This window comes from Aethalodelphis obliquidens, unplaced genomic scaffold, assembly GCF_003676395.1.
Source record: "Aethalodelphis obliquidens isolate GAN/ISIS:26980383/991018 unplaced genomic scaffold, ASM367639v1 scaffold34, whole genome shotgun sequence".
Classification (NCBI taxonomy): Eukaryota; Metazoa; Chordata; class Mammalia; order Artiodactyla; family Delphinidae; genus Aethalodelphis; species Aethalodelphis obliquidens.
In genome coordinates, this window is record NW_020837978.1 from 2,042,722 (window position 1) to 2,070,257 (window position 27,536).

Below are 27,536 nucleotides of genomic sequence, written 5' to 3' on the forward strand. Positions count from 1 at the left end.
AGGACGCGGATCCTAGTGGGTGTGAGGCGGTGGGAAGAAAATAAACCAACCCCATCATCCCAGTCAGCAGCCAGGCCGGGGGCCCCGGGCCCACTCCTCCGTGAGGGCGAGACGCCGGTCACCGCTGAGCCAGAGCTGGCACCCAGGGAAGACGCTCTGTGCCGGCGCCTCCGGGGATCGCGAGCCCAGCTCCTGTCAGGGACCAGCGAGAAGCCAAGGGGTTCCGGCCATGAGCCTAGACCGGTCGCCGAGCGGCGACGGCTGCCTGTGGGCCCGGCGCATGCGTGATCGGGGCGGTTGGGCAGGTGCGGGCTCAGTGCTGCCAGGAGACCCGGCGCACGCGCGCCTCCGGCGCGGCGGGGGGCGCTCAGGGATGCCAGGGGCCCGGCGCATGCGTGCTCGGGGCGGCGCGGTGGGGCGGGCTCAGGGTGGCCGGGAGACCCGACGCATGCGCGCTTCCGGCGCGAGCGCGACCAGTGACCATGGTGGCGGCGGCGGCGGCGGCGCAGGCCCTCTCGGGCGCGCGGCGGCTGCGGCTCTTTCTCTCCACGCTGAAGCCCGGGGTCCACGTTCCCCAGGCTGAGCCCGTGGCTGCGTTCAGGTAATGGCGTCGCTCCCCTTCGGGAGCCCCCGCGTCGTTGTCCGCGCGCTCGGGGCGGCGTGAGGGGAGCCGCTGGCCAGGGGCCGGGCTGAGGACACGCGTGGTCATGGCCTCCCCGGCCCCTTGCCCTTTAACCCGTGACCCGAGCGCGGGCGGCGGGGCGGTGCGCTGGGCCGAAGTGCGGCGCCGGGCCGAGGTGCGGCGCCGGGAGCGGCGAGGGTCCGGCGGTGGGAGACCCTCGCTCCCGGCCCGCGTTCCGCGCAGCCCTCCACGCCTGCGGGCAGTGCTCGCGCGCGCTCCTGTCAGGCCAGCCTGGCAGTGCCTGCGCCCCATCAGCTCTCGGAGTCGCGGGCCCCAAGGCCCTGGGTCTCCTTCGCCCCGCTTGCCCGCCTCGAGCTTTAATGTTCAGAAGAATCACCTCGGGAAGCGGGGAGATGGCTCCCCGAGGTGCTGAGGGCACAGGTTGTGGAGACGCCCAGGAATCTGCCTTTCTGTCTTGTGACATGCCCTCCCGCACAGGCTTTGTCTCTGACCCACAGTCTTAAAAGTGGGTGCTGTCGGTCTCAAGGGAGAGTGCGCAGGATATGCGGTTGGAGCAGCGTGAAGCTTGTTTTACTTTATTTCCTGCGTACCTGCGCGCGCGCACACACACACACACACACACACACACACCCCACACACCCCCCCCACACACACACCCCTGGTGCTGGGTCAGTTCCACTCATGACTAGGAAGGTACCTGGCCTTCAGAACCTCACCTGTTGGGAAGCTTCTCATTTGGAAGGAGAAAGGAGAGATCTGACCATGCAGCTCTGTAAGTCAACGTTGAAAAATGCCTATTTATCCAGTGTCCCATTTGCAGAAAGCGATTGAAATGGGGTTCCTGTGATGGCGCCAGTATCGGTTACGATAAGTTATTAAATGATTGCAAGAAGGCCCCGTCCACTTAGCAGTGCAAATCGTTCCTCCTAAAATATCTCTGAAAAACAGGTTTCTCTGGATTTTCAACTGCCGTTTTATAAATGCAGTTGCAAATTGATATGATCTGTGATGGGGAAAACAAGCAGTGGTGGTGGTTAATCCGGAAACAAGAAGGCAGTCCAGTGTTAAGTAGGCAAAAGCACTCCTGTAAGACCTTTGCTTCAGAACAGCAGGTGCCTAACCTACAATTGAGTTGCATTCCAAAACCTTCCCTGTAAGTCTGCTGTTTGGAACTCTGACTCTTTGTATTTCATAATCTGCAAAGTGGTTTATCCCAGGGCCTGGGCAGGAAAGCCTTTTCCACCTGAAATTGTGTTACGTGCATTTACGATATTAATAACTTTACAGAACCTAACAGCCTGCCTGAAGAGAGATGTTTTCCAGTCCAACCTGGGGATGCTCTGTCTGAGCATCAGAGACCCGCCTTCCCCTGGCGCCTGCCCTCACCTTCTGTCCAGCAGTCAGGGTGAATGTGGCCCCGGTGCCTAGCCCCACTGGGGACTCTGTTCAGCCGGGAGGTTACAGAAGAAGCACCAACAGGAGCAAGTTACTTACCCTCTCTAAGCCTCGTGCCCTGCAGAATTGTTCTGAGGGTTTGAGACAATGAGCGTAAAAGGCCTGGGACATAATAGGAGTTAAGTAATTAGTAGTTACAATTAATAATGATACAAATATGAATATCTAAATAATAATACAGTGTATAGAAGATGTAAAAATAAGTCCTCCAAATTCATGTTAATCCAAGCCCTGGGCATCGCTAATGCTTTGTTGTAGCTAATGGTTACTTTGGAAAAAATGTACAAAAGAAATAGCTGAACATACAAGGTACAGAGAATATGGAGGACTTATTAGGTGGCCCCCATTTTAATTCCTAAGCAAAGTGTGACATTCCAGGTGTCGACATTCAGGCGCTCATTTTGGCTTTGCAAGTTACCAGCAGAGTGACTGGGGCCAGTTACCTAAGCTCTATTCCTCAGCGGTAAAATTAGGTTGAGTCTAATGTGCATCACACAGCAAAATGAATGAGATAAGTAAGCTCTTATCAGAGGACATTATCTAGTTTAACAATTAAACTGTATGTTAGTTCTAGTTTAATTCTTTGCCCCAGATGGTTACATTCTTGCCTGCTCCCACAGGGATCTCTCCCTCCTGACGGGAGGGGGCAGCTCAGCCCCCTCATCAGGAAGTACTTGCTGTTGTATTGCTCCTGACCCCCTTCCCTTCCACAAACTTGCTTGTCCGGCCTCCCAAAAGGAGGGATTCCAGGACAAAAGTGAGGCAGGATCTGGGCTCTTCTGGCTGAGCATGCCTTCCTGCAGGCTGTTTTTAAAAAAGGAGACAGGATTTTTCTCTCCTCTAAGAAATTAACTCAATACAAACTTTCTCAACCTCGGTTGTCTATTGGAGTCTCTTGGAGAACTTAAACACTACAGATGCCTGGGTACCAGCCCAGAGGTTTTGATTTAACGCAGCTTGGGCATCTGGAGATTTGAAGGTATGCCAGATGATTCAAATCTAAGTTTGAGTCCCACTGGTATAGTGGGGGCAGGAAATGCTCTCATAAAAGGGGCCGAGCGTGTAGCTGTGTAGGTGTTGCTGCGGCTGTGGTGAGCGTGTTGTCTGCTGCGCGCACCCCGGTGTCTCCTCATACTTGGCAAAGTGCGTAGAGCTGCTGGTTGCGGACTGAACTGTCTTGCCTGCCGCCTCCCAGGCAACATGGAGCACCCAGCCCAAAGTAGGGGTTCAGGGTATACGTGAACGAGTGAATAATATTTCAGAGTTTCAGTGTTTTAGAAAGCACATGCCACGGCTCTACCCCAGAATTACTGAGTGGGTCTCCCAGGATTGTCCCAGGCAGGTGTTTTTTTTTTTTTTTTTTGCGGTACGCAGGCCTCTCACTGTTGTGGCCTCTCCCGTTGCGGAGCACAGGCTCTGGACGCGTAGGCTCAGCAGCCATGGCCCACGGGCCCAGCCGCTCCGCGGCATGTGGGATCCTCCCGGACCGGGGCACGAACCCGTGTCCCCTGCATCGGCAGGCGGACTCTCAACCACTGCGCCACCAGGGAAGCCCCAGGCAGGTGTATTTTTAACTCCACAGGTGATTGTAATGAACACATCTGCTTAAGAACACCTGGGTTAGAGAAGTGATTAATGGGAGGGAGAAATTGATAGCCCAAGAGAAAGGGGTTCATTTTTCTTTAAGTTTTCTATCTATCCTTTTTCCTACCTGAGAGTTTGGAAAATTTGGTGTCTTGAATGGGGTTCAAAGTGATGAGCCCATGTCAGGGCCATTCCAAGGCCTGGGCTCTGCAGCCTGCTTTTGTCTCAGCGCTCTTTTAACAATGTTATCGGAGGCCTGACTCATCTGAGAGCCCTTTGATAAGCTGGAGGGAAAATGCAACACTCCTTTCAAGTATATTTATGTGGAAGATCATTCAATAACTATTATTTTTTCAAATAAAACTTTTTTCTTATGTTTGAAATTGATTTGCTTTTGTACACGAACAGTTTTCTGTCCTGTTTCCCCAACCTGGGGATGGATGCAAGGTTTTGGGAGCCTCCAGTAACCCCAGGGGTAGACTGGTGGATAATGGCAGTTCCCTCAGGTGTGACGACAGACAAGGTGTTGGTGACAGAACGCCAGGCACATTTCCTGCCCGATAGCCTGGCTGCAAACCCCTTCCCCACTTGGCCCCAACCTTTGCTCCCTCTCCGCCCCCGTGCTCTTGCCAGGCTGAGCTTGCCCGGTCCCCACGTGTGTCCCCAACCCCTGGGCCTTTGGTCATGCCATTTCTTCTTGTACAAGCACCCTCCCCATCACATTCTTTCTTCAGAGTTGTACCCATCTTGGAAGTTCATCTCAGATGCTGCTTTTTCAGTCTGTTCCAGGTACCTCCACCCAAGCCTGATAGAATCTCTCCATCTCTCTGAAGCCACCTTCAAAGTCCTCCGCCCTAGTAACCCTTCCCTGCCATTGAGCTCCCATCACGCCCAATTCTAGACTGCCAGGTTTTATCTCTATCTTCTTAGGCAGCCAGAAGAATGTGGGATGGGGATAATTAGAAGAAAAGAAATTTGGAATGGGGAGTCAAAACACCAATATGGCAGAGCACAGAGGGAAGTCCAAGGCCTTTGGCTGGAGAGACTTCGGACTGGCCACGAAAGGGAAGCCCGTGTGAGCCCGGCCCTGGAGGGGTACAGGCCTGAGAGCCAGCAGCCCCTGGGTGTGAAACCCAGTGGCTCAGACCTCGAGAGAGATGGGGGGGCCTCATTATACATGACGTCTTCACGGTGCAAAATGCCTCTTCAAGCATGTCCTTCACACTGCTGGGAAGGGGGCCTCTCGAGAACCTGGAGGGCACGAGGAGTGATAGAGGTGCACAGTCTCCCTTAGCTGAGCTGAGCGAGCGCTGGGCACCTGTGTCTGTCTGGGGAGCTGCCTCGTTTCCTGTGTTGAACGCAGGCGTCTGACAGCTTCTCCCCTCCCTGAGGGTGTGCAGACGACGCTTCCTCTTGCCGATGAATGGATGTAAACCATGTTTCCTGAAATGACTCTTGTCAGTGGAGCCTTATTCGCCTTATCTTGATTCTGGAGCTGTCTGAGGAGCAGGATGTTACTCACAAGTAACAGCAGGGTCTGTGCGACACGACCATGGCTCAGTGCTGCTATTATTGCTCCTCCCGTAATATTTCTGAGGATGACGAGCTCATATCAGTAGTTATGTCAGGCCTTACTACCACTCAGGTCTGTCATATTTTTCCAGAAGTTGTGTGTTAAGACTCGATGTGCCTGTATCTGGCACATTTGTTCCAGCATCTGTCCTGGCACGCCTTTCCGTCCCTTCTGCGTGTCCCGCAGCCATCTGGGGAGTTGATGGGAGGCTCCTAGGGCCTGATGCAGGGCCCTGTATGTGCCGTGTTGGTGTGCACCCTCACGTTGCCATCCTGGAGCTTCCGCAAGAGCAGTTGAGGACGCTGCCCAGGGCAGAGCCCCTGGGGTGGCACACGGTTAGATGCTGCAGCGTGGGAGGTCTTGGGCCAGGGAGGGCTGGCGTGGGGAGGGCTTTGATATGGACCTGCCTATCTAACAGTCAACGCAGAAACATTTCAACATCTTAAAACCAGTCTGGCCACATTGGTGCAGACGGGCATTCCTGACCAGGGGGCCCTCATGTGGCTGGCTGGAGAATGGAGAGGCCAGATGCCTACAGGACAGCCTCGGGATCAGGGCCTTCCCCCTGGACCCTGAGACCAGCCTCATCCTTGGGAACGCCACCAATGCAGCTTAAGGTCCGGCTGCCTCCTCTGGACCTGCTGAGGCCTAGACGAGTGGCTCCAGGGTCTGTGCTGGTGCCCACCTGGCATTCCACAGCGGGGGCTCCCACATCAGCCTGCACCTTGGCACCCCAGCGTGGGCCTGTAGGGTGGCCTGTGTGGCCATTGACTTCAGCAGGCCTCTCGGTGCCTCTGTGGGATAAGCCCTGAGCTGGTGCTGTAGGATGTTCAAACATGGAGACGCAGCCCAGATCTGCAGTGTGGTGGGGAGGAGACACACGGGTCCCTTTTTAGGTCTGGAAGACTGAAGCATGTATCAGGATAATCCGAGGGACCTGGGGAGGGCGCTGCAGGCGATTCGCGTATAAAAGCCTGGCTCTGTCCTCACATTTGTGCTGCTCAGTAGTTTTCCTCTGGGGATGGGGCTTTTCTCTTCCAGCTCCTCTGTGACCTCCGCCAAAGTGGCTGTGAACGGCGTCCACCTGCACTACCTGCGGACTGGAGGTGGAGAGCACGCGGTCCTGCTGCTCCCAGGAATGTTGGGTCTGGAGGTTTTTACCGAATGCTCTGCATGCTGTGTCATCTGTGCTGCGTTCACAATCCCGGATGCCCAGGCTTGATGATTAACTTTAGTGCTTTGCTGAGATGCTTTAAGTAATACTTGCTACAGTCAGTTTTAGGTGATGTAGAAAGATACCTTTCTACTTTATGCAGTTTTTATTCCTTTAAATACCCAGTTTTCTCCCATGCAAGTCCAACACTGTGTAGTTGCTTACAACTTAGGGGGATGACGGGTCAAGGAAAGCATTGTGGGAAGAAGGGATGGGTGAAGGAAGGAGATGAGTGGGTGACCAGCAGCCCAGTTTGCCTGGAATTGAGGGGTTCCAGGATGTGAGACTTCTGCTGCTCAAAGTTGGACTGATTGCCCTGTTGTACTTGACTATATGTTCAGCTAAGATCAGAGCTAAGAACAAAACTGGGCTTAAAGACTTTTTGAAGGTCGGAATTAGTTTGGCGTGAACGGAGCGTGGTAAAGCCAGGTGGGTTGCGATCTCCTCTTATAGATGAGTAGTTTAGATGTAGAAAGTTCGGGGTGGGGGAGAATTTCCAGTGATCCCAGGGCATCTCAAATTTGGTTTTAAGGGTTTTAGTATTGTTTTATTTTTAATTTAGTTAAGTAATCCCAGTATATACTTATTTCCTTATGATTTGCTTCCTTCTCTTAAAAGTAAAATGCTAAAATTTTTCAGTCACATGATGGTTCAGCTCGATGTAGCCTCAGCTGATAGTGGCACTGTTGTAGCTATTGAGGCGTCTCTGTCCAGATAATATTTAGTATCTTTTTCCCTTGAGCTGTTGTAATGGAGGACCATATTTACTCCAATGGCTGACGTAGAGCTAAAGCAATGAACAGTTTGCCATTGTTTCAGTATTGCTGTCATTATCCAGGTATAAAAAGCTTTTGGCAATTTAGTTTTTGCTTGTGTAAAACATTAACCTGATTCAAAAATCGAACAGCAAGTTTCTCCCCTAAACTACTGTCCCCCAGCATGCAGTTCCCCTACCCACGGGCAACCAGTGTTGATGTGTTTCTGTCTCAGGTATCATATATCGGTAACTATTCCTTAAAGTCATTTCATTAAGGTTTTAGTATTCAAATGGTCTTTGCACTGGTCTTCAAATGTATACCTGTGTGCCAGGTATTATTGTTTCTGCAATTGGTCTTTAGTTACACTGTTGCCTTTTCCCACCTTCTCACCTCCTGCCCCTCTTTCAGCACAGTTCCCTGGAAGACCCTCCAGTTCAGTGATCATGAGAGAAGCTTGAGATGTCAGAGCAGTAGACGTGTGCTGGAAATCCAGTTACGTTTTCAGCTTGGGTTTTCTGGGTGATTTACCTGATGCTGAGGAAGGTATATCTTGTCAGGAAGAGTGACATCATCATCCTTGATGACATTAAATGATCCTGCAGCATTGAAAGACATTTTCTAATAATTGCCCGTTTATTAAGCGAGATGTTTAGTATCCATTTGTGACCTGAGCTGTGAGTCCCCAGAAATCAAGCAGAGCTTAGAAATGAGATGCTGACTTGCCCTTGGACTGGGCTCCTTGGGAGTCTGGCCTTCCACACTGTGTGGACCACACAAGACACGCCTGCCTGTGCACACGGTGGCCGTGACCGTGTGGGCAGGCTGGGGGCTGCCGGTCAGGTCCGCCGCCGGCCTGAGAACGTGGCTCTACTTGCTAACATACGCTGGTTCATACAGTTGTCATGAAACAAACTAACTTGATTTCTTCCCTCCGCACCCTTCCCTCCCCCCTCATTTCAGTGTTTTAGTTTAATTTTCTGGTTTCTAGTTATAACCATAAAATAAAACCTTCAGGGCTATTCACATTAGCTTAGTAAAAGACATCTGGGATTTTAGAATTCTGCTTTGAATGACTAGGATCAAACCTCATTAATGTGTCTACACATATTATTAAGATCTCTCTCATTTGTAACAGTCATTTTTTAAAAAAAGAAAGAAAAAATAACCCAGAAGCATGTTGTATCAGTAAGTTTATTTCTATGCAGTTTCATGATTTTTTTTTTTTTTTAATAAAAAGCACGAATAAGCTGAAGACAGATCAAACGTGCTGAAATGATACAGGACCAAATGAAAAATCAGGACCTCTGTCCTTCTCATAGTAGCCACTAGGGGGAGGTGGGGGGTAGGTCTGAACTCCAGCAGGAAAGGAAGCTGCTTTGCTGGTTACAGCTGAGGTCTAACTTTGAGTAGAAACTATAGTTACTTTCAGTTTGTAGTTGTTTCTGCTTCTGATGTAGTGTGCTTGAAACAATGAAAGCATTTACTGGAGTGTAACCAAGTGACTGCTTTTAGGAAGTGGAGAGACTGATTTTGGACCTCAGATTGAGAACCTGAATAAGAAGCTCTTCACGGTGGTTGCCTGGGATCCCCGAGGGTACGGACATTCCAGACCCCCAGATCGAGATTTCCCAGTAGAATTTTTTGAAAGGGATGCAAAAGATGCTGTTGATTTGATGAAGGTGGGTCTCTTAGGCAAGAGCCCAGAGGAGGAGGGTGGCTGGGCCTGTCTTCATTTATTTTGTTTTTGTTTGTTGTTTCTTCAAGGGTAATACCACGTTACTCCTATAGAGAATTCAGGGTTCAAATGGGTATAAAGAGGAAAACAGATATATCAAACAATCTAACTATTTAGAGGTACTGCTACCAAGACTTTGAGGCTCTACCTTTCTGGGCAATCTTATTACATGTATAAGCACACAGTTCTGTATTGATGGCATCCTACTATACCTAATGATTTTCCAGCTTACTGTTCATTGAACAGTTGATCAAGGAGTTACTTCCATGCCAATAAATACAAATTTACTTCAGTTTTATAATAGGCACTTAGTATTCTGTTGTATGGATACACTGTGTCTTAACCCCCCTCTCCTGATGGTAGCTAAATCATCTCTAAGTTGCCTTGTGTGTGTGTGTGTGTGCGTGTGCGTGTGTGCGTGCATGCAATTATACACGGAAGTGCGGTGAACATTGTGTTGTGCATGGAAGTTGTGGCGCTCATGTTTTGCTATTGCAGACAGTGCTGGTGTGGACTTCCTGGACCTGTCCTGGTACATGTGTGTGAGAGCTCCGTGCACATTTAGGAGATGACTTGCTGAGTGACGGGAGATGCAGATATTCATTCTACAAGATAGTGCCAAAGTATTATCCATAGTAGTCACACCAATTTAGAGTCCCATCAGCAGGTGTCTTGGACTGATATTCGTTACTTCTTTAAATTTCCCCAGTCATTCAGTGTTTACTTCTCGCCAGCATCTCTGAGATGCTCATCTTCCCTGTCAAACACATTCTTGGAGCCTGGCTGATCACCCGAAGATCAGTGTAACCACCATCATTCTTTCCCGGCCTTTCTGTAGCCAGTTCTTCCCATAGTTGCAGTCAGTGGCTTTACGAGATGCAGCGACTCTCCCGTTTCCCTCTCTGATCTGCATACCTGTCCTCAAAGTCTTCGCTCAGACCTGCACGGACGCACACACGTTGTCACGTCCAAGTACAGCTGATCTCCACTGTTTCTGGTTCCTTGAGACTTTATCCAACCAGAAGATGTGGTCCCCTCATCATTCAAAACAGTACTATGTACTTAGTTTTTATGACCATCATATTTGCACCACAACTAATTGAGAGAAGCATTTATGTCGTCAAATGGTGGACTCTAGGATTTTTCTTTAATGGCCAGTTGACACTCCACACACCACAGCTGTGTCGATTCTGATACTTGAGGTTGATCAAGCTCTCTCCGCGGCGAGGAGCCATGACCTGTGCATTTCGTGGTATTTGTCACAGATGCTGAAGTTTAAGAAGGTCTCTTTGCTGGGGTGGAGTGATGGTGGGATAACAGCCCTCATTGCAGCTGCAAGATACCCGTCCTACATCAACAAGATGGTGATCTGGGGGGCCAACGCCTACGTGACCGACCAGGACGAGGAGATTTATCGGGGTAAGTCCCTCCACCTGGAGAGCAGCCTCCCCTCCCCCGACCTTTCTCAGGCCTTGTTTTGATGTGAGTTGACAAGTCATGTCTCATCCGTTTCCTCGGCTGTAATGTGGGAAGGTGGTGAGTTCTCAGGAGAGTAATGCAATTTAACTAGTCTGTATTTTCAAGTTTCCTATTTCCAGAAGTGACACTTTATATGAGTCAGGAAAAGGCTAATAAGTAAAGTTCGTATTTACATTTCCTGCTGTGATAGTGACCCTCAAGGAAGGAGGGGGTTGACATGAAGTGTTATTTACAGGCTCATTTCAAGTAGTGAGTGTGGAAGGGAACATTGTATTCAAACGTGAACCCGCATACTTTGATAAAGAATCGTTGTGCTAGTCACACTTTTTAAGGTTGTCCTTCAAGCTTATCTCTGAGGATTTTTAGAGACGGGGAACAGGGGCTGGCAGAGTACAGCCCGTGGGCAGACCTGGCCCACTGCCTGTTGGTGTCAAGCTGAGGCTCTGGTAGAGGGGACCAGCGCTGTGACTGCTGGAGACCCAGAGGGGTGCTTGCCTCCAGCCTGGGCTTGCTACCCAGGCCTGTGCTGGGGGCCTCCTCGCCCACCAGGCGTTCCAGCTGTGGCAACTCAGGAGTCGTGGCGCCCCCAGCAAGCTGCCCAGATTGAGAGCACTGGGCTCGCGGGACGAGAGGAGGGCGCACTGAGGTCTGGGGGCCCCTGGGGCGAAAGTGCAACTGACTGAGGCTTCCCCCACTTTCCTGGCTCCAGCCTTCGGCCCCTCTGTTTCTCTTCAGGAGGCGACAGCAGGTGTGTGGGTGATGACGCCCGGCCCCGCCGTGGCTTCCCTCCTGCGTCGCCACTGCTCCTGAGGCTCCATTGCCCCAATTTGTCAGCGTGTTTTCTTAACAGAACTAAGAAACAAAACCCTCCTCGGGAAGGCCTCCTCACTGAGGCGGACATCCCGTCGTTTACTTCCGCTCCTTCTTAAATGTGTTATAAGGTAATACACTTTAAAATATGTATTTTAGCATATATCTTATATAATAGGATATATACTATAAAACAATGTATATTTATAAAACAAATATTTTATATGCTTAATTTTATATAAATAACGCATACATGTATAGCATCTCTATAAATTAAATGTCGAACATATAATAGATAATATTTTTATTTTGATTATTTCATAGCTGAAGTTTAGTTTAACTGTATAATATTTGACCCATATAAGGCAACACCTGCGACGTGAATGGACCCACCAAGGAGCACAAGGTCAGTCACTGCTGGCCCGCGCGCTGCTTCCAGCCTGAGTTGTCCATCCATGTGCCGTCTTGAAGACACTATCGTCACATACATTCATATCCCTAAACGACACATAATTTAGTTTTATTTGTTTTTGAGCTAAACAGGGTGCCTTCATACTATATGGCATTTTCTGTGACTCACTTTTTACACATAGTTTTCTTAGAACGCCGTTTCTGAGGTTCGTTCGTGACGTTGCTGTGTGGCGTTCTGTTGGGCACACCTGTTGCACTTTATCCTCCCTCTCTTTCCTCCTAGTGTTGCTGTGAGCATCCTTGTGTGCGTGCTCGGCGTGTGAGCAGACCTCCCTGGGGAGGATGCCCGTGCTGGGGCGGCTGCGCCGTGCTTGCAGATGTGCCCTTTCAGGTGGCAGATCATTTTCCAGCAAAAGAAGCTTACACTTCCACCACCTTAGCTTAGATCCTCAACAGGAACTTGGGACTATCAGAGCTCTTAATTCTGGCCAAATGGGTGTAAGATGGTATTTTATTGGAGGTCTTAATTTGCATTTTCCTGTTACTAATGAAATTGAGAATCTTTTCATGTGTTTATGCACCACTGGGGTTTCTTCTTTTGCATTTTACCTATTTGTGTCTTTTTACTGGTTTTTAAATTTTTACGTGTAATATATGATACATGTAAATAACACAGTATGTTTCACAGGTGTATGTTAGGAAGTGTAACAACAGAACCAGCACCCAGGAGACCCCACCCAACTCAAGCATAGAGCACTTCTGATATGAGCACAATGTTATTGATGTGCAGTGTTACTTTGTTTTTTGGTTTTTAGTAACCTGATTACTAACTCCTTGCTGGTTAGTCATTGTGTTAGTAGTTGTGCTACCAGTGTGTGACTTGTCTTTTTGCTTTCTTTCTGGACAGAACTATTTAATTTTCATGTGAGGAAATGGTACAATGTTTTATTTTCTCATTGCCTTGGTGAGTTTTTAGTTGAGGCATAAATGACCTGTAACGTTGAGCTGCTCTTACGTTTGCTGACGCGTCTGTCAGCTCTTTGCTCACCTTTCTTCCTTCCCCCTCACATGTCCCTTCTAAGGCCCTCTTTCTTCTCCCTGAAATTGTTCTTCAGAAGTTCTTTAAGGGCAGGTCCGGTAATAGTCAACTCAGCTCTTACTTAAAAATGTTTATTTCACGCGCACTCTTGAAACACGGTTTGGCTATAAGTACAGAAATAGAAGTGGAAGCGCATCTTCTCTGCTGTTCTGGCGTCTTCTGCCTTCCGTACCTGCTGTGTGGGTCTGACTGTCCTTCCTTTGGAGTGATATGTCTGATCTCTGGCCCTTTTTCAGATTTTCTCTTTTTCTTTGGTACACTTCTGTTTTACTACCCCGTGTTGGATTTCTTTTTTGTTTATCCTATTTGGGCTACATTTAACTTTTGTCTGGATTCTTTTATCAGTTCTGAGACACACTGTCACCTGCTGATTCCCTCTGACAGTGAGTCCCCTTCCCCCCCCCCCACCTTCCCCCTCTTGTCCCTCCTCCCTCTCCTCCTTTGGGGACTGATTGAACTTTGTAGACCGAGCATTTCCATCTCCCCGTTTCTATTCATCTCTGTGTCTCTGTGTGTAGGGCTCTGCATAATTTCTTAAGCTTTCTCTTCCAATTTTCTAGTTGTTTCGTTATCTTTACAAAGATTCTGATTGCCTTGTGGTCTTTTTTTTTTTTTTTTTTTTTTTTTTTTTTTTTTTTTTTTTTTTGCGGTACACGGGCCTCTCACTGCTGTGGCCTCTCCTGTTGCGGACGCGCAGGCTCAGCGGCCATGGCTCACGGGCCCAACCACTCCGCGGCATGTGGAATCTTCCCGGACCGGGTCACGAACCCGCGTCCCCTGCATCGGCAGGCGGACTCTCAACCACTGCGCCACCAGGGAAGCCCGCCTTGTGATCTTTGATGAGGAGTGGATATTTGCTTACTCTTAATCTGAAAACAAACAAAAAAGACAGTGAGCATAAGTTGAGAACACTTTCCTTCAGAGAGGATGTCCATTTACTCCTCTTGGGAACTATGGATGGTACCAGGTTGGGACCATTTCCATCTCAGGTTCAGCTGTGTCCTCCCTCCGCCAGCCAACAGTCACCTTCCCCTGAAGCAACCCTGCCTTTGAGTGGTCTTACCACTCTTTGCTCTGTTTTCAGGATTCTCTTACACACAGACACACACACACACACACGCATACACACACACACACATACACACTCTAGTTTCCATCAATTACTGCAAACTCCAGCAGTGCAACAAAAATTATATATTATGAAAGAGCTAGTTGTTCCACTGCAAGAGGGCCTTCCCGAGGATGTGGTCTGCTACACAGCCAAGGGCAGAGCCATCTCTGGGGCATTTCTCACGGGCCGTCTTCATGCCGTCGTGCCAGCCCCTCTCTCCTCTTCCTTCTTCCCAGGTCTCCTGCCACCTCTTCATTTTCTGGCTTCTTCTCTGCATCTCCCCACCAACCCCGCCCTTGACCCCATCTGGAGTCTTCTCAGTTTTGTGCAGAGCAGTTCAGCGTCCTTAGCCTCTGGACTCAACCCTGGGCGTCCGTCTGCGGGTTCAGAAGAGTGAGCAAGTGAAAGGCAGGCACTGTCTCTATCAGGGTCAGCCTGCCTCAGACGGCAGTTCACTTTAAAGGTGGCTTTTAGCCGTTATTTCCTTTCTTAACAGAGAGTCATCTGTAATATAGTTTGTAGTTAGTAGTTACACCCATGTGCCTGCAGTGGCAGAAATTAGAATGAATGATGTGTGTGCATTTCTCAACGTACATAAATGCAGTTCAGAAAAAACTCCTGTTATAAATAATGTCATTTTCACTTAGATGACCCTAATTAGGGGAATGTCTGCTTTTATCTTATACCTTTAACAGAAAGCATTAATTTTAGATCAATTTCATTCACTTGGTAAGAATCTACTGGTCCCTCTTTTGTGCCTGAGGGCCACAGTGGGGGACAAAACAAAGCAAAACCCCACACACAGAGCTCACATCTTGGTGGGGACCCAGCACTTGGCCCTCACCACGGACACAGAAGCCACTGAAAGTGACCAGCCCTGAGCAGAGTGATGGAGGGCAGGGTCGGGGAAGGCCTGGCCGACCTGGGCGAAGCCAGCGTGAGCCACGTGGAGACTGGGGGAACACTGCCAGCTGGCAGGACAGCCAGGGCCACAGCTCTGAGTGCACTGCGCTTGGAGTATTTACAGATGAACTCTAGTCTGAGACTAAACCCATTCTTGCCCACACATATGTCTTTCAGGTATCCGAGACGTGTCTAAATGGAGTGAGAGAACAAGAAAGCCTCTGGAAGCCCTCTATGGGTTCGACTACTTGGCCAGAACCTGTGAAAAGTGGGTGGATGGCATAAAGCAGTTTAAGCATCTTCCAGATGGTAGGTTACGTGAGCTATTCAACGGTCCCTTTGCTCATTAGAGAGGCTGCTTGAGTCCCCCAGATGCTCGAGGATTCCTCGGGGATTAACGCGCTCGCCCACTGTCCTTCCACAGTGATGTGTGAACAGAGGGTGCTGGTGATCGTGTACAATGCGAGTTCTTGTGTGATAGACCCGCCTTGCACCAGAGACAGACCATGCGCACAAAGGGTCACATTGTTGAGTCTCTCATAGCAGACTGTTCTTTTTCCTCCGAATCCTTTGTGTGTATGATGGCAAAATCATTCTCCAGAAGCCTCAGATACTCTTCACTTTCTAATTCCAGGATGGGTAATTAGAAAACAGACACCAGATTTTCTCTTTTTCACATTTAGAGGTGCACCCCACTACATCTTCTGTTACTAGGACAGAAAAGGAGGGATTCTCTGTCATGACCTTCAGCCCCAGAAGAATTAGTATGAGGAAGAAAGTATTCAGTCCTTTCCCAAGTTCCGAGCTAAGTTGTGTCACTTTAGCTGTGACAGATGTCTTCCTGTCTTTATCTGAAAAATTAACATGGTTTCCAATAACAGGAAGAATTGACATCCTGAAGAGAAATTCTGAATTAAAGTCTATTTTTTATAGCTATTTACATTTGTAGTCTCTCACTTTTCTAATTGCTAAAAGAATCGAGACTAGGTAAGATCTAATCTTGAAGCACATTCAGTTACAAAATTGTTGTGATTCAGGTACCAGTTTGGTCTATTCAGTAATCATTTCCAGAATGAGTCATCTGTCAAAACTTTCATAATGAGAAGGACATTTGGAAATGTTACTTTTTTGGTTTAAGTTCAAAATAGCAAGTATATCCTGTTCAAATGCAGTATCCACCCATAGAAACAGGTCCTTGAAATGTATTTCAGGAGAATGAAAAGACAACTACAGACTGGGAGAAAATATTTGCTAAAGGACTTGTATCCAAATATACAAAAAACTCTTAAAACTGAACAATAAGAAAACAACCCGAATAAAAGATGGGCCAGACAACAACGAGATCCCACTGTACACATCTTAGAGTAGCCACACAGAGGAATTTTAGGACAGTGAAAACGCTCTGTATAATATCATCATTGCATCCACGTCATTATGCATTTGTTCAGACCCACCAAATGTGTCCACCAAGACTGTGTGCCCGGGGAATACCCCGGACTCAGGGAGGTGATGGGGCGTCCGTGCAGGTTCATCTGTTGTAAGAAGTGTCTGACGGGGTATCGACGATGGAGGAGGTTGTGCGTGTGTGGGGTTAGGGGTACGTGGGAGCTCTCTGCCTCCCACTCAGTCCTGCTGTAACCCTGAAACTCTAAAAAATGCAGTGTATTAAAGAGGGAAAGTGAGGGAGAAAGTGTCATGACACAGAGAATCTGGAAATGTATGAATCGTCTACGGCAAGGCTGTTAACAAACTTATCTCCCCTCAGTACTGATTCCTCTGACAGGAGCCCTTGTCTTGTACGCGAGGCTATGGCTGCTCAGTTCAGTTTCGGGATTGAGCGCCAGATCTGGAGTCAGGCCCGGGGGTGGAGTCTGGCTTTGCCACGTGGCTGCCGTTTGAGTGGGTTCAGGCAGGTCGCTTAGCCTCTCTGAGCAGCAGTTCCGGGTCTGTGAACTGGAGATACTGGGAACTACCCCAGGAAGCTGCTGTGAGGATGATATACGTGAGGTGAGGTGTTTTTATACATACACACGTGTATATAAGGTAGGTGAGGTTTTGTATACTATGTGAGGTTACATACGTGAGGTTTTATATATATATTCCACGTGAGGTTGTACATGTGAGGCTTCATGTGTATACTCACACGTGAGGTTCCATACGCGCGGCTTTGGTACAGTACCAGCTCCAGGGTGAGTGCTCAGGAAAAGGTTAACCGCTACTACTGTAAAAGTACTTGAGTTACGAGCAGTTGTGCTACTGTACGAGTTAAAGCCTGGACCTCCTGTGGCTCACGGGTGCCGAGTCACTGGGACGGCTCCTGACACGCGGGGTGGGCTCGGGAACACTGGCGTTAATCACCACGGGGCTGCTCAGTGGTGGGTGCGGCCCCCCCAGGGCCAGCAGGCAGTGACCCCCACCCAAGAGGAGGGAGGAGCCACTGCCTGGACAGCACCCAGGGACCCCGGCTTTCTCAGGGCAGCTGGGGAGGACAGGGCTAGCTCTGGGGTGCCTGCTGGGAGCAGGGCACCGCCTCTTAGCGGTACAGCCACCCTGGGGATGTATGATTGTCCCTGACCAACCGAGAGAGGCCAAAAAACTCATGGAGTTAGGGCACCCCCAAGATTTCCCCAGCAGGAAATGGCAGGACAGGAAGTGGAACCTGACTTGTGCCATGTGAGCCTTAGAAATGCTGCCACATATCAGGGTGAGAGCCTCTGTCAGGGGTGTTGGGGCGGGACGGATGGACAGCAGCTTCTGCACAGCTGCAGTTGTATCTTCACTGTGAGGGACACAGGCTTGAGGGCCAGAGGGCCCCACTGAAGACACTATTTCACGGGAGGAGCTTTTCAGGTAGCAAGCGCCTACCATCGTTTGGCGGACAGCGAACGGCCCCACGTAATATAGAGACTTGTAGGGTTTTTGTTTGTTTTAACTACTGTTTTCATGAATTATGAATTTAAATCAGGCAAGAGTGCTTGTTCACTGGTAGAGCTTAAAAGAAAAAAGCCAGGAGAGAAACAGAAAAGGAAACCCAAAGAATGTCCGAGCTGGAAGGCACTCAGACCCCGACTGATCCAGGCCAGTCTCGTAGAGACAGATGCTAAGGGCGGGGGGTGGGGGTGGGGGAGGTTTGTCCGCGCTCTGCGCCTCCCCACCCCTAGGAGGGTCACGGGAAAACAGAGTCTCCGTGTCTTTCAGGTAACATCTGTCGGCACCTGCTGCCCCTGGTTCAGTGCCCCACCCTAATCGTGCACGGTGAGAAGGACCCTCTGGTCCCGAGCTTCCATGCCGACTTCATACACAAACACGTGAAGGGGTCACGGTGAGTCCAGCGTGAGCCAGCACTCTGCCCTGGGGGCTTGGGAGGTAACCGGGAGAAGCTCTAGGAAGAGAAGAAGCATGAGGGTTGGGTTTTTCAGGTGCATCCCGCCCGAGAGGAGGGATTTTTGTCCCGTGTGAACCAACAGTCCTGCTGTATTTAGGGAACAGGGGACCAAGGAGCCCTGGAATCCGAGGGCAGGAGCTCTGAGGGCTGCAGCACATCAGCCTAAACAGTCACCTATCATTTGGGAACTTTCGTTATAAAAGCACTACTCACCCAGTAAAGAAGGTTTGTAAAATCAAAAGAAGAAAGCAATCGCCGTTGCTTACCATCCATTTAAATACCTCCATTAATAGCAGTTTTGTGCACTACTCCTTTCTAGTTCTTTTAACATAGATACAGTCATATTCAACTCTGATTCCTGCTTTTTTCCCACTTAAAATTATGTTGTAAACTTTTCGTGTTATTTCAGCCTTAAATATGTACACATCAGAGGAGAACCTGTTATTCAGAATCACAAAACAGCAGCGTCTGCCAAGCCAGCTGTGCTGGTGGCCCATTCGATTAAATGGCAGAGACACATTCCTTGTCTGTGTAGCCCCGTTTCTGCCAGCCAGCCTGGGGACGCCAGAGAACCTAATAAGACATGTCAGCAGAAATTCTGTTCTTCAATCCCATTTGTTTTTATATGGAACAGAAATTTATAATTTAAATACTTTGGCTGACACGGGAGCCAGCTTCTGCTGGTGCTTATATCAAGATGAAAATTCCACGTTGAGCAAGCTCAGAATTTCCTTGATATGCAGTGATGCACATCCTGAAGGAGAAAATGGGATGTGACCAGGAGCTGGTGGCCTGGCTTTGTTTTTTTTAAGCAAACCTACTGGAAAATAAACACCCAAGTGAGCCTTGATCCCTTCAGAGACTGTATATGAATTCCAGAGCTGCTGTCATTAGTCAGGACGTCTTTGGAATTGTACAGAATTCTTTGGAAATTGGCGTTGTTAGTGACCTAAGAACACCCTCCCGCCCCCCCGCCCCCGCCCTGACTCTCCATGAGCCGATTCCGATGCCCTGCAGGCCAGCCCTGCCTGGTAGGTCAGCAGTGGTCCCTGAGCTGAGAGTCCCCACGGTCCAGCAGGGAGAGTAGAAACAGCTCCTCTACCTCCTAATCATACTAGTTATTCCGTGATCGATTTTAACAAATGTCTCAGAGAATTTTTAAATGTGGGAGACACGCTTCTTATTCTGCAGTAAAACAGCATTCCTACAATTCCTGTCTAATTCCTGTGTCCAAAGAGCATTTTATATTTAAAAGGCATTTCACATATGATTACATACTTCACAACAACCTTATGGGAAAAGATTTTGTCCCAATTTACAGATGAGAAAATCAAGGCTGAGACGTGTTAAGTAATCTTCCAAGGTTGCATGGCTAGTAAACGACAAATCCTGGGGTTTTTTCCTCCTAATACAGTGCGTTCCCCCACAGCACAGCTGCCTCTCATAAACATACTCTTATTTTAATATGATGGTAAGATGCCTGTGTTATATGCTTGCTGACCTGGTTAATTGTCTTCTAACTTCAGAAATGACAGGTTTTTGCACAGTGAGTCTCATGATAAATGCAGTGTGTCCCTTAGAGAGCCAGATTCAGTAAAAGTCTGCAGGAAAGTTTAATTAAGGAATTCTGCTCCAGACCCATCTCCTAGCAACAGGATACATCAATATGGGAGAAGAATATTCCCTTGCCATTCAGATGTTAATGGTTTTAGTACACTCTCTTATGGAAGGTCATTTTCTTAGAGCAGGATTCTTTGGAAAAAATGAGTTGAGAGTAAAGTGTTACACTTGCTCCCTTCCTCTGCCAGAAGAGCCCTTTATGTTGGGCGTGAACCTAAAACACGGTGGTTAATTCTGGACCCACAAAAAGAGGGTCGATTCCTTGAGCACCAAGGTCGCCCTCCGACTGTGCACAGGCCTCTCACCCCAGGGGGGCAACTCCGAGTGCAGGTGCTTCCGACGAACTTGGGGTTTCATTTCCCTGCCAGGTACATTTATGATTAAAGAATTAAAGGCACAAGTGTGTCGCTCAAAGATTGTACTACAAATAGATAATCAGGTGTGAAACGAATGCCTTTCTCTCCTGGAAGGGGGCCGAGCGCAGGGTGGGTGCTCAGCAGGCCCACTTCCTGCCTGTGACAATTGTCTCTCTCTCTTCTTTTTGCTGGAGAAGAACCACAGCATCTCCTGGAGACAGAGACCTCAGAGATCACTCAAGTTCAGTGATTTTAGATTTTGTTTTTAGGCAGTTGAGCCCTTCCTCCTAACAAACTCTTCTGCAGTCCCAGATACAAAGCATAAGATAGTGGTCGCTGTGATTTTCCCCCGCTCGGCCAGCCCTCCCTCCTAGATCGCACAGCACTGACACCGCCGCCTGCCTGTCTAGCCAGCCTCTGCTTGAGCGCCTCCAGTTGCCGAGCATGCCTGGTCCTCGGGGCCACCCAGCTTGCTGTCACAGTTGGCGCCGAGCAGAGCCTGCGCCCTTCGGACCCTTCGGGGCTGGCGTGGACGGGCCCCTGGAAGCAGAAGGGCTGATCTGGCTCAGGAGAGGGTGGGGCTTCACGGAGGGTGTGACCACCGCGCTGCAGTGGAGACACGGGGTGCTCGCCGTGCGTGGTCATCAGCTCTGGCTGCTGTGACAAAGACCGCACGCTGGGCGGCTGAAACTACGGACATTGAGGCCCTCACAGTCTAGAGGCTGGACGTCCAAGATCAGGGTGGCAAGGGGTTGGTCTGTCCTGAGGCCTTTCTCCTTGGTGTGCAGGTGCCACGTTCTCCCTGTGTCCTCACACGGTCGTCGCTCTGTGTGGGCATCTGTGTCCTGATCTCTTCTCATAAGGACACCCATCAGATTAGATTAGGGCCCACCTGTGTGACCTCACTTTAACATAATACCTCTTTAAAGACCTGATATCCAAGCACAGTCACACTGAGGTACTGGGGTTAGGACTTCAACATGCGAATTGGGAGGCGCGGCTCAGCCCACAACAGTACGTTTCTGAGGAGGTTCTCAGATCTCAGAAATTGGGGGCCCAGCAGAGATCAGGATCTGGGTTCAGACCCGGCTACGCGTGACCAGCCCCTTGCCCCTTCCCTGCCTGGAGTCCCGCGCCCCTTGCCCCTTCCCTGCCTGGCCAGGGCCACCCAGCCTCCGGGCACAGCTTGGCTGTCTCTTTCTGCTCCTCCACTTACTCACCGTTCTGAGGCCACGCGGCCCCTTACTGGCACCTTACTAGCAGCAGCGAGCAGGCCATCCTCTGTCCCGGACGCGGTCTAGTTCGGCCTCAAAGCACTTGGTACACGGTGAAAGGAAGAATGCGAGCATTGCACGGCCACATCTGTGGGTGGCAGGGGTCCCTGAGTGGTGACTCAGGCCCGGAAAGTGTGTTGTGGAGTCCACCTGCAGGTTCTGGGGCCAGAGAACGGACCCGGAAGGAAGGACGAGGGCTGGAGTCCACGTGTGCAGAGAGGTGGGGCCTTGGGCTCTGTGTGGGCCAGAGGGGAGGGGTGGGAAACGGAGTCGCGCCTGGAGACCAGAGTCAGGGTTTGGGGGCCCTGAGCAGCATTTGCAGCCGCGGTGGCTACAGCACAGCAGTGGCTCAGACGGACCCGGGGGGGGGCGGTGCTGGTGATGAATCGTGCCCGTAAGGAGGTGGACGTGTTTCTGTACCTCTGTTTCCTGTGTGTCACATGGGGATGGTGATGCCTGTCATCTCAGATAACTTTCTGAGGAATGAATGGGGATGTATGTGCACGTTCAGACGAATAAGAATTCGGCACACGGTAGCTGCCTTCATGGATGGAATGCTGGTGTGGGTGTAGGTGGTCTGGGGCCCAGGAGACAGCAGGGTAGAGCTCGATGGGCAGTCAGGCACATTGCCCTCAGTCAGCTGTACGTGTGCACACACACGTATTTATATATCGTATACATGTGTGGACATGTAATATATCTATAGTGAGAGAGGATTGATTTACTATGGGAGTAAGGCATTGGCTTGTGCAGCTACAGAGGCTGAGAAGTCCAAGATCTGCAGTCAGCAGCTGGAGGCCCAGGAGAGCTCATGCTGTGGTTCAGTCTGACTCTGAAGACCAGAGAACCAGAAAGAGCTGATGTTGCAGTGCGAGTCTGAAGGCAGGAAAAAGCCAGTGCCCCAGTTTGAAGACAGGCAGGAGGAGTTCCTCTTGCTCAGGAGAGGGCCAGCCGTTTGTGCTATTCGGGCCGTCAACTGATTGGATGAGGCCCACCCACGTGGGGAGGGCAGTCTGCTGTGCTCAGTCTGCTGATTCAGATGGACTCTCATCCTGAAACACCCTCACACACACACCCAGAATCATGTCTGACCAAAGGCACCTGTGGCTCAGCCAGGTTGACACGTAAACCCAGCCCTGGCGGAGGGCAGCTGGCAGGAGCTGTCCTCAGAGGTCTTGGCCTGGCGGTGGGAGCGCTAAGGGTGCCTGGGTTCCCCAGGTCGTGGGTCAGGTGCTGGCCTCTGTCTGATCACAGGAGGAAGGAGGGGCCTCGCTCTGCAGCTTCCTGGCCTTGTCCAGTCTGGCCAGCGGTGGGAAGATGGCCCCAGACCTCCAAGGTGAGCAGGGGGGTGGCGTGCCCCTGCGGGCGCGAAGTAAAACGGTCTTGTGCTGGCAGCAGGTTCGTTCCGGTTCCGTGGAGAGGGGGTCCGGCAGACACCGAAGGAAGGGGGACGCACCCCCCTCAGCTGCCCGGATGACCCTTCCCACCCCCTCCTCAGCTGCTGTTTCTAGTTCCTCCTCTCTGACTGCAGGCAGCTCAAGAACCGCTTTAGGGCCAGGTTCCAGGATTAACTCCAAACAGGACCAGCCTCATCCTTACAAAGCCGGGTCCTGGTGTCTCACAGTGGGGGGAAGGGAGGGGCTCATCCTTTCTAGACAAATCTCACCCATGACATTTTCTAAAATCGTTTTTTTAACACCTTTATTGGAGTATAATTGCTTTACAATGGTGTGTTAGTTTCTGCTGTATAACAAAGTGAATCAGCTATACGTATACATATATCCCCATATCCCCTCCCTCTTGCGTCTCCCTCTCACCCTCCCTATTCCACCCCTCTAGGTGGTCACAGAGCACCAAGCTGATCTCCCTGTGCTATGCGGCTGCTTCCCACTAGCTATCTGTTTTACATTTGATAGTGTAAATATGTCCATGCCACTCTCTCACTTCGTCCCAGCTTTCCTTTCCCCCTGCTGTGTCCTCAAGTTCGTTCTCTACGTTTGCATCTTTATTCCTGTCCTGCCCCTAGGTTCATGAGAACCATTTTTATTTTAGATTCCATATATATGCGTTAGCATACGATATTTGTTTTTCTCTTTCTGACTGACTTCACTCTGTATGACAGACTCTAGGTCCATCCACCTCACTACAAATAACTCAATTTTGTTTCTCTTTATGGCTGAGTAATATTCCATTGTACATATGTGCCACATCTTCTTTATCCACTCATCTGTCGATGGACACTTAGGTTGCTTCCATGTCCTGGCTATTGTAAATAGAGCTGCAATGAACATTGTGGTACATGACTCTTTTTGAATTACGGTTTTCTCAGGGTCTGTGCCCAGTAGTGGGATTGCTGGGTCGTATGGTAGTTCTATTTTTAGCTTTTTAAGGAACCTCCATACTGTTCTCCATAGTGGCTGTATCAATTTACATTCCCACCAACAGTGCAAGAGGGTTCCCTTTTCTCCACACCCTCTCCAGCATTTATTGTTTGTAGATTTTTTGATGATGGCCATTCTGACTGGTGTGAGGTGATACCTCATTGTAGTTTTGATTTGCATTTCTCTAATGATTAGTGATGTTGAGCATCCTTTCATGTGTTTGTTGGCAATCCGTATTTCGTCTTTGGAGAAATGTCTGTTTAGGTCTTCTGCCCATTTTTGGATTGGATGGTTTGTTTTTTTGATATTGAGCTGTATGAGCTGCTCGTATATTTTGGAGATTAATCCTTTGTCAGTTGCTTCGTTTGCAAATATTTTCTCCCATTCTGAGAGTTGTCTTTTCGTCTTGTTTATGGTTTCCTTTGCTCTGCAAAAGCTTTTAAGTTTCATTAGGTCCCATTTATTTTCATTTCTCTAGGAGGTGGTTCAAAAAGGATCTTGCTGTGATTTATGCCATAGAGTGTCCTACCTACGTTTTCCTCTAAGAGTTTTATAGTGTGTGGCCTTACATTTAGGTCTAAAATCTCTTTAAGGTAAGAATTTTCCAATTGCGGTCGATTGTGGTCGCCAGCAAACGTAAATAAATTGTCTCCAACTTGGAACATTTTGTTGATACGCTGTACATAACTGGAACCTTCATAACGACTTTCTTACATTGTGAAGCACAATACAGATAGAATAATGGACGAATAGCGAACGTGTATTAAGTGTCTACTGTGCGCCCAGAGATAATTTCATCTTCAGAATAACCCTCTGGGGTGGACACTGTTACCGTCCCCACTTTCCAGGTGAGCAGCTGCGGTTCAGGGAGATGCTGTCGCTTGCTGGTAAAGAGCCTACGTTGGTCAGACTGGGTTGTCTTGCCCCCATAATAGCCAGCGCCTTCAGCCTGTTTCTCCTTCGCCCACTCGCACGTAGGGAGCGTCGTCCAAGGACTGTCCAGGAGAGGTGGAGGGAGACTAGAGGGACTTGAATTCCTCAAAAGGTCTAGAGTCACATTTCTTTTTCTAAAGGTGCTAAATGCAGTGACGAACCTGCCCCAGCAAATAGGATCTAGCATCTACCCCCGAGGGGTCCATCCTCTCCAGCTGAGCCGTGTGTCTGGCAGTGGGGAATTTCCTACTCGTTTTCCTGGAAAGTGTGATTGTTTGAACACCACTCTCCAGGAGCGCGTGATTTGATCCTTTGTTAAGTGGGTGAGAGTCTGGGTCAGCAGCAGTGGCCACGCTGCCTTGGCAGCCCCGTATTTACACCCGTCCGGGGCAGTGCTGCCCCAAGAGGAGCACATGTCAGGGATAGTGACCTCTGTATCAGACCTCAGGGAAGGCTGTGTTGAGGACCCCGAAATGACCCCAACAGCTATCAAGGAGCAGAGCTGTCTTATTCATACCCTCATTTATCCATCTGTCTGTCCGTCCCTCTGTCTGCCCATCCTCAGTCCAGTGCAGTTCTGAATGTAGATGCCTCGGAGCAGGGTTCCCCTATTTTTAACGAGGGGCCCAGTTGTTATTTCCCGAGACTGAGATTACTACTGGGAGAACACAGACAGCACTGAGGCTAAAAGACGGGATCGCAGCTGCTGTCTCTCCTTCCTTCTTGGGCGTCTGAACAAATAATGGGAGTGGGTTGGCTCCCCACACAGGAGGACTTGCAGGTTTGGCAGGGTGGGTCTCTGCTTCAGAGTCCAGCTTGGTCCACGTTGGAAGGTGCAGGGTATCCCAGACATGCCCTTCTGTGACTGCCAGCATCCTCGGCAGTTGGTTCTTTCCTGTCTCCTGAGAACAGAGGCCGTGACTGTCCCTGTGAGCCCCGTCCCTCTGGAGGGCAGCTGGTCCCTTCTCTGGGGTGGTGCAGCTCATACTTCTTTTCTGAATAGCATTAACGTTGACTTGGAAATGCCCTGGTTATTGTTAATGGTGTTATTAACCTTCCCCAGGGCCTCAGAAAGATGCCAGCAACAGATCCTCCTTTCAAGCCAGTGATCTTGATAGTCTGGGTTCCCTCACACCCCCGCAGTCCCCGTGTGGTTGTTTGCAGGAGGCCCAGCATCGCACAGGGACAGCTCTGTTCCAAGCTCCCTCTTGCCATGCGTCCTCCCTCATGTTCACTGAGGTCCCTAGAGCTCTCAGCTCCCCACCCCGTGGAAAGCGCAGAGAAGCAGGAAATGCAGTAACTGGCAGTTTGCCCCAGTGTAGTCCTTTTAACGTCTAACTGTATTGTGGACGGAACAAGTCAGACTTGTGCTTATATCCTAGAACCTTTAATTTGTTTAAAACTTACTGTCTGCACTTTTATAGCCAATAAATAGAATGTGTAACTCAGAAGTCTGCCTTTATTAAAGAAACTGCAGACCAGCCACATTTGACCAAAGCCCTGTTGAAAGGAAGAAGCCTCCCGAGGATGGTGAGGTGTCTTGACAGCTGCACGACCAAGGGCGGGTGGCTAAGGCAGGTTCCTGCCGCCCTCACGAGCTTCAGGAACGTTTACTTACCCTTCGTCTGGTGGCTTGTATGCAGACCTGCTCAGTCCTCCAAAATGACGGGGTGATTTGGAACCTTGAACAACAGGCCTACGGGGGGCTGTGAATTCTGATTTGGGTTTTCCCACTACATAGATATTCCAAGAGGTTCCAATCCAGTGGATTCTGCACACTTCCTCTTTTTATCATCTTTCCAACCCTCTCTCTCAAAACTAATGTTATTAAAAAGATTTTTTTTCTTAGGTAACCACCAATTACATCTCCCACTCTGTCAGGTTTGCAGTCAAACTATTTCTTACCTGATTCAATTCCAAGCACAGTGTGTGTGCTCTGTCACTGTTATGTCTCTCTTCTGGGACCATTCATAAGATGTACCTTACACTTTCTTCCTAATAGAGGTGATGGAAAAAAAACCAGGGCAGTTTCTCACTTGAGGTTTTCATGAAACAATAGGGAGGGTAACAGGTTTTTAGGTGATGTGCCGCTAACCATAATCTTTTTTTTTAGGTTGCATCTGATGCCAGAGGGCAAGCACAACCTGCATTTACGTTTTGCAGGTGAATTCAACAAGTTAGCGGAAGACTTCCTGCAGTGACAGTGTCCCCGAGGACATGTGACCTGTGAATCCCGAGCCTGGGGCTTGAGCCTGGTGCTGCCTTGGAAACCCACCTGCGGGTCACCCCCCAGTTCACCTGCCTTTCCAGGCTCCCCGCGCCTCCCCACAAACGGCTCCTAATCCAACAGCAATGATAAGCATCCTCTAGCTTTCATAGCTACAAAAATTAAACCTGATTTTTCAGTGTTGTTAATTTCTACCATTGTCTTAAAAAATAAATTGCTATCATGATTTACTTTACTTTCAGGTTAATGTTCAGTGAAGCATTTGTAGCGTTCACGACCGCTCCTCTAAGATGAGTTGAATTTACTCGGTGCCTTTTATCTGAGAGGTGCAAGCGTGCACTGGTCTTTGTATTCATCACATTGTTCACAGAGAAGTGGCTAAGCTGAAGACAGCCCTCGCCCGGGGCCCTGGATTCCACACGTTCACGGGGTTGCTGCAACCACAGCAAGCCGAGGAGGAAGGTCGGCTTTGTCCCCAGATCTCTATCCACCTCCACACACCTGGGCTCCTTTCCTTGAATACTTTGGGTCAGTGAAGCTAAAAATATGCCTTCTGGTCTCTCTTTATTAAAAGAGAGGAAAGGCT

At 49.5% G+C, this 27,536-nt stretch overlaps 1 protein-coding gene across 3 annotated transcripts; it reads left to right on the plus strand.

Annotated features, from left to right (window-relative positions):
- Positions 1–459: 459 nt before the first annotated feature.
- On the plus strand, positions 460–27,185 carry BPHL (biphenyl hydrolase like). 3 transcript variants are annotated; one of them, XM_027128254.1, is made up of 7 exons: positions 468–601; positions 6,297–6,400; positions 8,739–8,905; positions 10,227–10,380; positions 14,952–15,083; positions 17,973–18,096; positions 26,837–27,185. In XM_027128254.1, the coding sequence occupies exons 1-7, from the start codon at positions 483–485 to the stop codon at positions 26,922–26,924; spliced, it is 888 nt and encodes a 295-aa protein (XP_026984055.1). In that variant the 5' UTR covers positions 468–482; the 3' UTR covers positions 26,925–27,185. The 3 variants fall into 3 exon arrangements, with proteins under 3 accessions (XP_026984056.1, XP_026984055.1, XP_026984054.1); XM_027128253.1 differs by lacking the exon at positions 26,837–27,185 and adding an exon at positions 18,569–23,198; XM_027128255.1 differs by lacking the exon at positions 17,973–18,096 and having other exon boundaries at positions 460–601.
- The last annotated feature ends 351 nt before the right edge of the window (positions 27,186–27,536 follow it).